This window comes from Oncorhynchus mykiss, chromosome 31 (genome assembly GCF_013265735.2).
Source record: "Oncorhynchus mykiss isolate Arlee chromosome 31, USDA_OmykA_1.1, whole genome shotgun sequence".
NCBI classification, from domain to species: Eukaryota; Metazoa; Chordata; class Actinopteri; order Salmoniformes; family Salmonidae; genus Oncorhynchus; species Oncorhynchus mykiss.
Window position 1 is genome coordinate 856,888 of NC_050571.1, and position 14,039 is coordinate 870,926.

The 14,039-nt window shown below is 42.1% G+C and overlaps 1 protein-coding gene across 10 annotated transcripts in view; it reads left to right on the forward strand.

Annotated features, from left to right (window-relative positions):
* The window catches only part of LOC110516980 (transcriptional regulator ATRX-like), a 146,320-nt gene that overhangs the window by 2,292 nt on the left and 129,989 nt on the right, over window positions 1-14,039 (forward strand). For 3 of the 10 annotated variants that reach the window (XM_036969814.1, XM_036969813.1, XM_036969819.1), the window contains exons 2-5: window positions 4,856-4,962; window positions 5,002-5,007; window positions 5,233-5,380; window positions 6,461-6,535. In XM_036969814.1, the coding sequence (XP_036825709.1) occupies window positions 4,861-4,962; window positions 5,002-5,007; window positions 5,233-5,380; window positions 6,461-6,535 (331 nt within the window). In that variant the 5' untranslated portion in view covers window positions 4,856-4,860. The remainder of the gene's footprint in view (window positions 1-4,855; window positions 4,963-5,001; window positions 5,008-5,232; window positions 5,381-6,460; window positions 6,536-14,039) is intronic. The other 7 variants (XM_036969818.1, XM_036969817.1, XM_036969816.1 and 4 more) reach the window with 5 other exon arrangements.

Consider the following 14,039-nt stretch of genomic DNA (forward strand, 5'->3'; position numbering starts at 1 on the left):
ATCACAACCGGCTGTGATCACTAGGGTACCTGCCGCCTTGAATATAGCCATGTTATTACCTCGTACTCCTGCACATTGACTCAGTACTGGTACCCTGTGTATATAGCCAGGTTACTCATTGACTCAGTACCGGTACTCTGTGTATATAGTCAGGTTACTCATTGACTCAGTACTAGTACTCTGTGTATATAGTCAGGTTAGTCATTGACTCAGTACTGGTACTCTGTGTATATAGTCAGGTTACTCATTGACTCAGTACTGGTACTCTGTGTATATAGTCAGGTTACTCATTGACTCAGTACTGGTACTCTGTGTATATAGTCAGGTTACTCATTGACTCAGTACTGGTACTCTGTGTATATAGTCAGGTTACTCATTGACTCAGTACTGGTACTATGTGTATATAGTCAGGTTACTCATTGACTCAGTACTGGTACTCTGTGTATATAGCCAGGTTACTCATTGACTCAGTACTGGTACTCTGTGTATATAGTCAGGTTACTCATTGACTCAGTACTGGTACTCTGTGTGTATATAGTCAGGTTAGTCATTGACTCAGTACTGGTACTCTGTGTATATAGTCAGGTTAGTCATTGACTCAGTACTGGTACTCTGTGTATATAGTCAGGTTACTCATTGACTCAGTACTGGTACTCTGTGTATATAGTCAGGTTACTCATTGACTCAGTACTGGTACTCTGTGTGTGTATATAGTCAGGTTAGTCATTGACTCAGTACTGGTACTCTGTGTATATAGTCAGGTTAGTCATTGACTCAGTACTGGTACTCTGTGTATATAGTCAGGTTACTCATTGACTCAGTACTGGTACTCTGTGTGTATATAGTCAGGTTAGTCATTGACTCAGTACTGGTACTCTGTGTATATAGTCAGGTTACTCATTGACTCAGTACTGGTACTCTGTGTATATAGTCAGGTTAGTCATTGACTCAGTACTGGTACTCTGTGTATATAGTCAGGTTACTCATTGACTCAGTACTGGTACTCTGTGTATATAGTCAGGTTACTCATTGACTCAGTACTGGTACTCTGTGTATATAGTCAGGTTAGTCATTGACTCAGGACTGGTACTCTGTGTATATAGTCAGGTTACTCATTGACTCAGTACTGGTACTCTGTGTATATAGTCAGGTTAGTCATTGACTCAGTACTGGTACTCTGTGTATATAGTCAGGTTACTCATTGACTCAGTACTGGTACTCTGTGTATATAGTCAGGTTACTCATTGACTCAGTACTGGTACTCTGTGTATATAGTCAGGTTACTCATTGACTCAGGACTGGTACTCTGTGTATATAGTCAGGTTAGTCATTGACTCAGTACTGGTACTCTGTGTATATAGTCAGGTTAGTCATTGACTCAGTACTGGTACTCTGTGTATATAGTCAGGTTACTCATTGACTCAGTACTGGTACTCTGTGTATATAGTCAGGTTAGTCATTGACTCAGTACTGGTACTCTGTGTATATAGTCAGGTTACTCATTGACTCAGTACTGCTACTCTGTGTATATAGTCAGGTTACTCATTGACTCAGTACTGGTACTCTGTGTGTGTATATAGTCAGGTTAGTCATTGACTCAGTACTGGTACTCTGTGTATATAGTCAGGTTAGTCATTGACTCAGTACTGGTACTCTGTGTATATAGTCAGGTTACTCATTGACTCAGTACTGGTACTCTGTGTGTATATAGTCAGGTTAGTCATTGACTCAGTACTGGTACTCTGTGTATATAGTCAGGTTACTCATTGACTCAGTACTGGTACTCTGTGTATATAGTCAGGTTAGTCATTGACTCAGTACTGGTACTCTGTGTATATAGTCAGGTTACTCATTGACTCAGTACTGGTACTCTGTGTATATAGTCAGGTTACTCATTGACTCAGTACTGGTACTCTGTGTATATAGTCAGGTTAGTCATTGACTCAGGACTGGTACTCTGTGTATATAGTCAGGTTACTCATTGACTCAGTACTGGTACTCTGTGTATATAGTCAGGTTAGTCATTGACTCAGTACTGGTACTCTGTGTATATAGTCAGGTTACTCATTGACTCAGTACTGGTACTCTGTGTATATAGTCAGGTTACTCATTGACTCAGTACTGGTACTCTGTGTATATAGTCAGGTTACTCATTGACTCAGGACTGGTACTCTGTGTATATAGTCAGGTTAGTCATTGACTCAGTACTGGTACTCTGTGTATATAGTCAGGTTAGTCATTGACTCAGTACTGGTACTCTGTGTATATAGTCAGGTTACTCATTGACTCAGTACTGGTACTCTGTGTATATAGTCAGGTTAGTCATTGACTCAGTACTGGTACTCTGTGTATATAGTCAGGTTACTCATTGACTCAGTACTGCTACTCTGTGTATATAGTCAGGTTACTCATTGACTCAGTACTGGTACTCTGTGTATATAGTCAGGTTACTCATTGACTCAGTACTGCTACTCTGTGTATATAGTCAGGTTACTCATTGACTCAGTACTGGTACTCTGTGTATATAGTCAGGTTACTCATTGACTCAGTACCGGTACTCTGTGTATATAGTCAGGTTACTCATTGACTCAGTACTGGTACTCTGTGTATATAGTCAGGTTACTCATTGACTCAGTACTGGTACTCTGTGTATATAGTCAGGTTACTCATTGACTCAGTACCGGTACTCTGTGTATATAGTCAGGTTACTCATTGACTCAGTACTGGTACTCTGTGTATATAGTCAGGTTACTCATTGACTCAGTACCGGTACTCTGTGTATATAGTCAGGTTACTCATTGACTCAGTACTGGTACTCTGTGTATATAGTCAGGTTACTCATTGACTCAGTACTGGTACTCTGTGTATATAGTCAGGTTACTCATTGACTCAGTACTGGTACTCTGTGTATATAGTCAGGTTACTCATTGACTCAGTACTGGTACTCTGGTTACTCAATGTGTATTTATTATTACTTTTATAGTTTTTTTCCCTTTTCTATTATTTCTCTGTTTTCTTTCTCTTCATTGTTGGGAAGGGCCGTCAGTCAGCATTTCACTGTTAGTCTAAATCAAGTCAAATTGATTTGTCACATACACATGGTTAGCAGATGTTAATGCGAGTGTAGCGAAATGCTTCTACACCTGTTGTTGATGAAGCATTTCACTGGTAGTCTACACCTGTTGTTGATGAAGCATTTCACTGGTAGTCTACACCTGTTGTTGATGAAGCATTTCACTGGTAGTCTACACCTGTTGTTGATGAAGCATTTCACTGGTAGTCTACACCTGTTGTTGATGAAGCATTTCACTGTTAGTCTACACCTGTTGTTGATGGAGCATTTCACTGTTAGTCTACACCTGTTGTTGATGAAGCATTTCACTGTTAGTCTACACCTGTTGTTGATGAAGCATTTCACTGTTAGTCTACACCTGTTGTTGATGAAGCATTTCACTGTTAGTCTACACCTGTTGTTGATGAAGCATTTCACTGTTAGTCTACACCTGTTGTTGATGAAGCATTTCACTGTTAGTCTACACCTGTTGTTGATGAAGCATTTCACTGTTAGTCTACACCTGTTGTTGATGAAGCATTTCACTGTTAGTCTACACCTGTTGTTGATGAAGCATTTCACTGGTAGTCTACACCTGTTGTTCACGAAAGCATGTGACAAATAACATCTGATTTGAACTATCTAGTTACTGCCCATGGTTGCTAATTTCACAAGTTCACACTATAGAAACAATGGCGGAAGCCCGATTTTTGTTGAAACAGTAGGCCTAGCTAATCTGGCTTATTTAGGTCCCGTGTCCAAATTTAATAGAGCCAAAGTTCCACTCAAACTCCCATAAGTGCTACTGGGCTGCTCCATTAGTGCTGCTGGGCTGCTCCGTTAGTGCTGCTGGGCTGCTCCGTTAGTGCTGCTGGGCTGCTCCGTTAGTGCTGCTGGGCTGCTCCGTTAGTGCTGCTGGGCTGCTCCGTTAGTGCTGCTGGGCTGCTCCGTTAGTGCTGCTGGGCTGCTCCTTTAGTGCTGCTGGGCTGCTCCTTTAGTGCTGCTGGGCTGCTCCGTTAGTGCTGCTGGGCTGCTCCGTTAGTGCTGCTGGGCTGCTCCGTTAGTGCTGCTGGGCTGCTCCGTTAGTGCTGCTGGGCTGCTCCGTTAGTGCTGCTGGGCTGCTCCGTTAGTGCTGCTGGGCTGCTCCGTTAGTGCTGCTGGGCTGCTCCATTGGTGCTGCTGGGCTGCTCCATTAGTGCTACTCCATTAGTGCTGCTGGGCTGCTCCATTAGTGCTGCTCCGTTAGTGCTGCTGGGCTGCTCCATTAGTGCTGCTCCATTAGTGCTTCTGGGCTGCTCCATTAGTGCTTCTGGGCTGCTCCATTAGTGCTTCTGGGCTGCTCCATTAGTGCTGCTGGGCTGCTCCATTAGTGCTGCTGGGCTGCTCCATTGGTGCTACTGGGCTGCTCCATTAGTGCTGCTGGGCTGCTCCATTAGTGCTGCTCCATTGGTGCTGCTAGCTGCTTGTTGAGTACTGTACTGAATACAGTTAACAGTAGTTATAATTTAGATTCTAGCCTTGCTGTTAGTGAACTTAGTTTTTAACAGCCAACGTTATATCTGGTGTTGCATCTGAATTCGCACCCTTTTCCCTAAATAGTGCACTACATTTGACCAGGGCCTATAGGGAACAGGGTGTCATTTGGGACTAAGCCCTAGATCTTGATTAAGATCAGGCTGTTTTGCTTTTACTTACAAAAAGGAAAGACCCTGCAACCTGGTAATTTAGTCCGCTCTTCATCTCCCCCGTCCTTTTAAATTGTCTAATGTCCGACCTAATAGTGGGATTTCTTGTTGTTGGCAGGTTAAATGAGTAGAACCTCAGCTGAATCTACAGACCAAATGATGGAGCAGGAAGTAGGTCAACTTCCGATTACAGACCAGATGATGGAGGAGGAGGAGGAGGAGGAGGTAGGTCAACTTCCGATTACAGACCAGATGGAGGAGGAGGAGGAGGTAGGTCAACATCAGATTGTCTATTTACCTGCTTACTTTTTCAGATGTATCCACCTGTGAACTTCATGAATGTCTTACCAGAGCTGGTTGAACGTAGTGCACTAGATAGGGTGCAATATGGGACACAGCTGGACTGTAGCTTCTGTAGCAGATAACAGGACGATCACTCAGGGTCTATTCTGAGGTTTTTCATTAGACTCATGTTGACTCTTGTTTACTCCTCAGCCTGGGAGCTCAGCAGAGACTGAGAGACCCTCCTCTTCTCACACCAAGAGGAAGCCTGCTGTTACAGCCAAGCACACCGGAGGGAATGAGTCTGACACCTCGGACGAGAGTGGACAGGAAGATGGCGCCTCTGACAACCCCTCAGATGGTAAGGTCTACCACGACCTGGGGCCAGCACGTGTTTTAATACCTCTTCATATCATTGTGGAGCCGAAGGTGCATTTCTACACTTTGTGGATAATATTGTTGCTGCTGGTTTATTCTGAGTTGATGTTCAAGGTAGATAATACTGTTGTTGTTGGTTTATTCTGAGTTGATGCTCAAGGTGGATAATACTGTTGTTGTTGGTCTATTCTGAATTGATGTTCAAGGTGGATGATACTGTTGTTGTTGGTCTATTCTGAGTTGATGTTCAAGGTGGATGATACTGTTGTTGTTGGTCTATTCTGAGTTGATGTTCAAGGTGGATGATACTGTTGTTGTTGGTTTATTCTGAGTTGATGTTCAAGGTAGATAATACTGTTGTTGTTGGTCTATTCTGAGTTGATGTTCAAGGTGGATGATACTGTTGTTGTTGGTCTATTCTGAGTTGATGTTCAAGGTAGATAATACTGTTGTTGTTGGTTTATTCTGAGTTGATGTTCAAGGTGGATGATACTGTTGCTGGTCTATTCTGAGTTGATGTTCAAGGTAGATAATACTGTTGTTGTTGGTCTATTCTGAGTTGATGTTCAAGGTAGATAATACTGTTGTTGTTGGTTTATTCTGAGTTGATGTTCAAGGTAGATAATACTGTTGTTGTTGGTCTATTCTGAGTTGATGTTCAAGGTAGATAATACTGTTGTTGTTGGTTTATTCTGAGTTGATGTTCAAGGTAGATAATACTGTTGTTGTTGGTCTATTCTGAGTTGATGTTCAAGGTAGATAATACTGTTGTTGTTGGTTTATTCTGAGTTGATGTTCAAGGTAGATAATACTGTTGTTGTTGGTCTATTCTGAGTTGATGTTCAAGGTAGATAATACTGTTGTTGCTGGTCTATTCTGAGGGAATAGTGTACCATAGGGCTCTGGTCTAAAGTAGTGCACTATATAGGGAATAGTGTACCATAGGGCTCTGGTCTAAAGTAGTGCACTATATAGGGAATAGGGCTCTGGTCTAAAGTAGTGCACTATATAGGGAATAGGGTGCCATTTGGGATGCACAGTAAGTGCTTGTCCTCTACTTCAGGCATGTTGGTGGTACGTCCTGACAACAAGGAGAGCAGAGGAGCCATGAAGCTGGACCTCTCAAGGAAAAAGACAGGTTTGTCTCTCACACACAGGCCATGTCTAAAATCTGACTTTGTCCTTAAATGGAATTTTTAAAGCATACTCAATTTATACATTTCACATACTATAAAACGTGTTTAGCATTTGGGATGCAATTACAGGTACTCAGATACGGCCCCCACACACCACACAGACACAGGGGGGGACCCCCTCCAGGGGGGACCCCTCAGTCAAAAACACAGGTTGGTCTCCTCACTGTGTATATCTCACTACTAGTCATATAAACACCTACAAACGGTTTGAATATATATAGAGAGCCATAGGGCTCTGGTCTAAAATAGTGTACTATATAGGGAATAGGGCTCTGGTCTATAGTACTACCACTATATAGGGAATAGGGTTCCATAGGGCTCTGGTCTAAAGTAGTGTACTATATAGGGAATAGGGCTCTGGTCTATAGTACTACCACTATATAGGGAATAGGGCTCTGGTCTATAGTACTACCACTATATAGGGAATAGGGCTCTGGTCTATAGTAGTACCACTATATAGGGAATAGGGCTCTGGTCTATAGTAGTGTACTATATAGGGAATAGGGCTCTGGTCTAAAATAGTGTACTATATAGGGAATAGGGCTCTGGTCTATAGTACTACCACTATATAGGGAATAGGGCTCTGGTCTATAGTACTACCACTATATAGGGAATAGGGCTCTGGTCTATAGTACTACCACTATATAGGGAATAGGGCTCTGGTCTATAGTACTACCACTATATAGGGAATAGGGCTCTGGTCTATAGTAGTACCACTATATAGGGAATAGGGCTCTGGTCTATAGTAGTGTACTATATAGGGAATAGGGCTCTGGTCTAAAATAGTGTACTATATAGGGAATAGGGCTCTGGTCTATAGTACTACCACTATATAGGGAATAGGGTTCCATAGGGCTCTGGTCTAAAGTAGTGTACTATATAGGGAATAGGGCTCTGGTCTATAGTACTACCACTATATAGGGAATAGGGCTCTGGTCTATAGTACTACCACTATATAGGGAATAGGGCTCTGGTCTATAGTAGTACCACTATATAGGGAATAGGGCTCTGGTCTATAGTAGTGTACTATATAGGGAATAGGGCTCTGGTCTAAAATAGTGTACTATATAGGGAATAGGGCTCTGGTCTATAGTACTACCACTATATAGGGAATAGGGCTCTGGTCTATAGTACTACCACTATATAGGGAATAGGGCTCTGGTCTATAGTAGTACCACTATATAGGGAATAGGGCTCTGGTCTATAGTACTACCACTATATAGGGAATAGGGCTCTGGTCTATAGTACTACCACTATATAGGGAATAGGGCTCTGGTCTATAGTAGTACCACTATATAGGGAATAGGGCTCGGGTCTATAGTAGTGTACTATATAGGGAATAGGGCTCTGGTCTAAAATAGTGTACTATATAGGGAATAGGGCTCTGGTCTATAGTACTACCACTATATAGGGAATAGGGCTCTGGTCTATAGTACTACCACTATATAGGGAATAGGGCTCTGGTCTATAGTAGTACCACTATATAGGGAATAGGGCTCTGGTCTATAGTACTACCACTATATAGGGAATAGGGCTCTGGTCTATAGTAGTACCACTATATAGGGAATAGGGCTCTGGTCTAAAGTAGTGCACTATATAGGGAATAGGGCTCTGGTCTATAGTAGTGTACTATATAGGGAATAGGGCTCTGGTCTAAAGTAGTGTACTATATAGGGAATAGGGCTCTGGTCTAAAGTAGTGTACTATATAGGGAATAGGGCTCTGGTCTAAAGTAGTGTACTATATAGGGAATAGGGCTCTGGTCTAAAGTAGTGTACTATATAGGGAATAGGGCTCTGGTCTAAAGTAGTGTACTATATAGGGAATAGGGCTCTGGTCTAAAGTAGTGCCCTATATAGGGAATAGGGCTCTGGTCTAAAGTAGTGCACTATATAGGGAATAGGGCTCTGGTCTAAAGTAGTGTACTATATAGGGAATAGGGCTCTGGTCTAAAGTAGTGCACTATATAGGGAATAGGGCTCTGGTCTAAAGTAGTGCACTATATAGGGAATAGGGCTCTGGTCTAAAGTAGTGTACTATATAGGGAATAGGGCTCTGGTCTAAAGTAGTGTACTATATAGGGAATAGGGCTCTGGTCTAAAGTAGTGCACTATATAGGGAATAGGGCTCTGGTCTAAAGTAGTGCACTATATAGGGAATAGGGCTCTGGTCTAAAGTAGTGCACTATATAGGGAATAGGGCTCTGGTCTAAAGTAGTGTACTATATAGGGAATAGGGCTCTGGTCTAAAGTAGTGCACTATATAGGGAATAGGGCTCTGGTCTAAAGTAGTGCACTATATAGGGAATAGGGCTCTGGTCTAAAGTAGTGTACTATATAGGGAATAGGGCTCTGGTCTAAAGGAGTGCACTATATAGGGAATAGGGTTCCATAGGGCTCTGGTCTATAGTAGTGTACTATATAGGGAATATGGCTCTGGTCTAAAGTAGTGCACTATATAGGGAATAGGGCTCTGGTCTAAAGGAGTGCACTATATAGGGAATAGGGTTCCATAGGGCTCTGGTCTATAGTAGTGTACTATATAGGGAATAGGGCTCTGGTCTAAAGTAGTGCACTATATAGGGAATAGGGCTCTGGTCTAAAGTAGTGCACTATATAGGGAATAGGGCTCTGGTCTAAAGTAGTGTACTATATAGGGAATAGGGCTCTGGTCTATAGTACTACCACTATATAGGGAATAGGGCTCTGGTCTATAGTACTACCACTATATAGGGAATAGGGCTCTGGTCTATAGTACTACCACTATATAGGGAATAGGGCTCTGGTCTATAGTAGTACCACTATATAGGGAATAGGGCTCTGGTCTATAGTACTACCACTATATAGGGAATAGGGCTCTGGTCTATAGTACTACCACTATATAGGGAATAGGGCTCTGGTCTATAGTAGTACCACTATATAGGGAATAGGGCTCGGGTCTATAGTAGTGTACTATATAGGGAATAGGGCTCTGGTCTAAAATAGTGTACTATATAGGGAATAGGGCTCTGGTCTATAGTACTACCACTATATAGGGAATAGGGCTCTGGTCTATAGTACTACCACTATATAGGGAATAGGGCTCTGGTCTATAGTAGTACCACTATATAGGGAATAGGGCTCTGGTCTATAGTACTACCACTATATAGGGAATAGGGCTCTGGTCTATAGTAGTACCACTATATAGGGAATAGGGCTCTGGTCTAAAGTAGTGCACTATATAGGGAATAGGGCTCTGGTCTATAGTAGTGTACTATATAGGGAATAGGGCTCTGGTCTAAAGTAGTGTACTATATAGGGAATAGGGCTCTGGTCTAAAGTAGTGTACTATATAGGGAATAGGGCTCTGGTCTAAAGTAGTGTACTATATAGGGAATAGGGCTCTGGTCTAAAGTAGTGTACTATATAGGGAATAGGGCTCTGGTCTAAAGTAGTGTACTATATAGGGAATAGGGCTCTGGTCTAAAGTAGTGCCCTATATAGGGAATAGGGCTCTGGTCTAAAGTAGTGCACTATATAGGGAATAGGGCTCTGGTCTAAAGTAGTGCACTATATAGGGAATAGGGCTCTGGTCTAAAGTAGTGCACTATATAGGGAATAGGGCTCTGGTCTAAAGTAGTGTACTATATAGGGAATAGGGCTCTGGTCTAAAGTAGTGTACTATATAGGGAATAGGGCTCTGGTCTAAAGTAGTGCACTATATAGGGAATAGGGCTCTGGTCTAAAGTAGTGCACTATATAGGGAATAGGGCTCTGGTCTAAAGTAGTGCACTATATAGGGAATAGGGCTCTGGTCTAAAGTAGTGTACTATATAGGGAATAGGGCTCTGGTCTAAAGTAGTGCACTATATAGGGAATAGGGCTCTGGTCTAAAGTAGTGCACTATATAGGGAATAGGGCTCTGGTCTAAAGTAGTGTACTATATAGGGAATAGGGCTCTGGTCTAAAGGAGTGCACTATATAGGGAATAGGGTTCCATAGGGCTCTGGTCTATAGTAGTGTACTATATAGGGAATATGGCTCTGGTCTAAAGTAGTGCACTATATAGGGAATAGGGCTCTGGTCTAAAGGAGTGCACTATATAGGGAATAGGGTTCCATAGGGCTCTGGTCTATAGTAGTGTACTATATAGGGAATAGGGCTCTGGTCTAAAGTAGTGCACTATATAGGGAATAGGGCTCTGGTCTAAAGTAGTGTACTATATAGGGAATAGGGCTCTGGTCTAAAGTAGTGTACTATATAGGGAATAGGGCTCTGGTCTATAGTACTACCACTATATAGGGAATAGGGCTCTGGTCTATAGTAGTACCACTATATAGGGAATAGGGCTCTGGTCTAAAGTAGTGCACTATATAGGGAATAGGGCTCTGGTCTATAGTAGTGTACTATATAGGGAATAGGGCTCTGGTCTAAAGTAGTGTACTATATAGGGAATAGGGCTCTGGTCTAAAGTAGTGTACTATATAGGGAATAGGGCTCTGGTCTAAAGTAGTGTACTATATAGGGAATAGGGCTCTGGTCTAAAGTAGTGTACTATATAGGGAATAGGGCTCTGGTCTAAAGTAGTGTACTATATAGGGAATAGGGCTCTGGTCTAAAGTAGTGCCCTATATAGGGAATAGGGCTCTGGTCTAAAGTAGTGCACTATATAGGGAATAGGGCTCTGGTCTAAAGTAGTGCACTATATAGGGAATAGGGCTCTGGTCTAAAGTAGTGTACTATATAGGGAATAGGGCTCTGGTCTAAAGTAGTGCACTATATAGGGAATAGGGCTCTGGTCTAAAGTAGTGCACTATATAGGGAATAGGGCTCTGGTCTAAAGTAGTGTACTATATAGGGAATAGGGCTCTGGTCTAAAGTAGTGTACTATATAGGGAATAGGGCTCTGGTCTAAAGTAGTGCACTATATAGGGAATAGGGCTCTGGTCTAAAGTAGTGCACTATATAGGGAATAGGGCTCTGGTCTAAAGTAGTGCACTATATAGGGAATAGGGCTCTGGTCTAAAGTAGTGTACTATATAGGGAATAGGGCTCTGGTCTAAAGTAGTGCACTATATAGGGAATAGGGCTCTGGTCTAAAGTAGTGCACTATATAGGGAATAGGGCTCTGGTCTAAAGTAGTGTACTATATAGGGAATAGGGCTCTGGTCTAAAGGAGTGCACTATATAGGGAATAGGGTTCCATAGGGCTCTGGTCTATAGTAGTGTACTATATAGGGAATATGGCTCTGGTCTAAAGTAGTGCACTATATAGGGAATAGGGCTCTGGTCTAAAGGAGTGCACTATATAGGGAATAGGGTTCCATAGGGCTCTGGTCTATAGTAGTGTACTATATAGGGAATAGGGCTCTGGTCTAAAGTAGTGCACTATATAGGGAATAGGGCTCTGGTCTAAAGTAGTGCACTATATAGGGAATAGGGCTCTGGTCTAAAGTAGTGTACTATATAGGGAATAGGGCTCTGGTCTATAGTACTACCACTATATAGGGAATAGGGCTCTGGTCTATAGTACTACCACTATATAGGGAATAGGGCTCTGGTCTATAGTAGTGTACTATATAGGGAATAGGGCTCTGGTCTATAGTACTACCACTATATAGGGAATATGGCTCTGGTCTAAAGTAGTGTACTATATAGGGAATATGGCTCTGGTCTAAAGTAGTGTACTATATAGGGAATAGGGCTCTGGTCTAAAGTAGTGTACTATATAGGGAATAGGGCTCTGGTCTAAAGTAGTGTACTATATAGGGAATAGGGCTCTGGTCTAAAGTAGTGTACTATATAGGGAATAGGGCTCTGGTCTATAGTACTACCACTATATAGGGAATATGGCTCTGGTCTAAAGTAGTGTACTATATAGGGAATATGGCTCTGGTCTAAAGTAGTGTACTATATAGGGAATATGGCTCTGGTCTAAAGTAGTGTACTATATAGGGAATAGGGCTCTGGTCTAAAGTAGTGTACTATATAGGGAATAGGGCTCTGGTCTAAAGTAGTGTACTATATAGGGAATAGGGCTCTGGTCTAAAGTAGTGTACTATATAGGGAATAGGGCTCTGGTCTATAGTAGTGTACTATATAGGGAATAGGGCTCTGGTCTATAGTACTACCACTATATAGGGAATATGGCTCTGGTCTAAAGTAGTGTACTATATAGGGAATATGGCTCTGGTCTAAAGTAGTGTACTATATAGGGAATAGGGCTCTGGTCTAAAGTAGTGTACTATATAGGGAATAGGGCTCTGGTCTAAAGTAGTGTACTATATAGGGAATAGGGCTCTGGTCTAAAGTAGTGTACTATATAGGGAATAGGGCTCTGGTCTATAGTACTACCACTATATAGGGAAAAGGGCTCTGGTCTATAGTACTACCACTATATAGGGAATAGGGCTCTGGTCTATAGTAGTGCACTATATAGGGAATAGGGCTCTGGTCTATAGTAGTGCACTATATAGGGAATAGGGCTCTGGTCTGTAGTAGGGCACTATATAGGGAATAGGGCTCTGGTCTATAGTAGTGCACTATATAGGGAATAGGGCTCTGGTCTATAGTAGTGCACTATATAGGGAATAGGCTTCTGGTCTATAGTACTACCACTATATAGGGAATAGGGCTCTGGTCTATAGTAGTGCACTATATAGGGAATAGGGCTCTGGTCTATAGTAGTGCACTATATAGGGAATAGGGCTCTGGTCTATAGTAGTGCACTATATAGGGAATAGGGCTCTGGTCTATAGTAGTGCACTATATAGGGAATAGGGCTCTGGTCTATAGTAGTGCACTATATAGGGAATAGGCCTCTGGTCTATAGTAGTGCTCTATATAGGGAATAGGCCTCTGGTCTAAACTAGTGCACTATATAGAGAATAGGGTTCTGGTCTAAAATAGTGTACTATATAGGGAATAGGGCTCTGGTCTAAAGTAGTGCACTATATAGGGAATAGGGCTCTGGTCTATAGTAGTGCACTATATAGGGAATAGGGCTCTGGTCTAAACTAGTGCACTATATAGGGAATAGGCCTCTGGTCTATAGTAGTGCTCTATATAGGGAATAGGCCTCTGGTCTAAAGTAGTGCACTATATAGAGAATAGGGTTCTGGTCTAAAATAGTGTACTATATAGGGAATAGGGCTCTGGTCTAAAGTAGTGTACTATATAGGGAATATGGCTCTGGTCTAAAGTAGTGCACTATATAGGGAATATGGCTCTGGTCTAAAGTAGTGCACTATATAGGGAATATGGCTCTGGTCTAAAGTAGTGCACTATATAGGGAATAGGGCTCTGGTCTAAAGTAGTGCACTATATAGGGAATATGGCTCTGGTCTAAAGTAGTGCACTATATAGGGAATATGGCTCTGGTCTAAAGTAGTGCACTATATAGGGAATATGGCTCTGGTCTAAAGTAGTGTACTATATAGGGAATATGGCTCTGGTCTAAAGTAGTGCA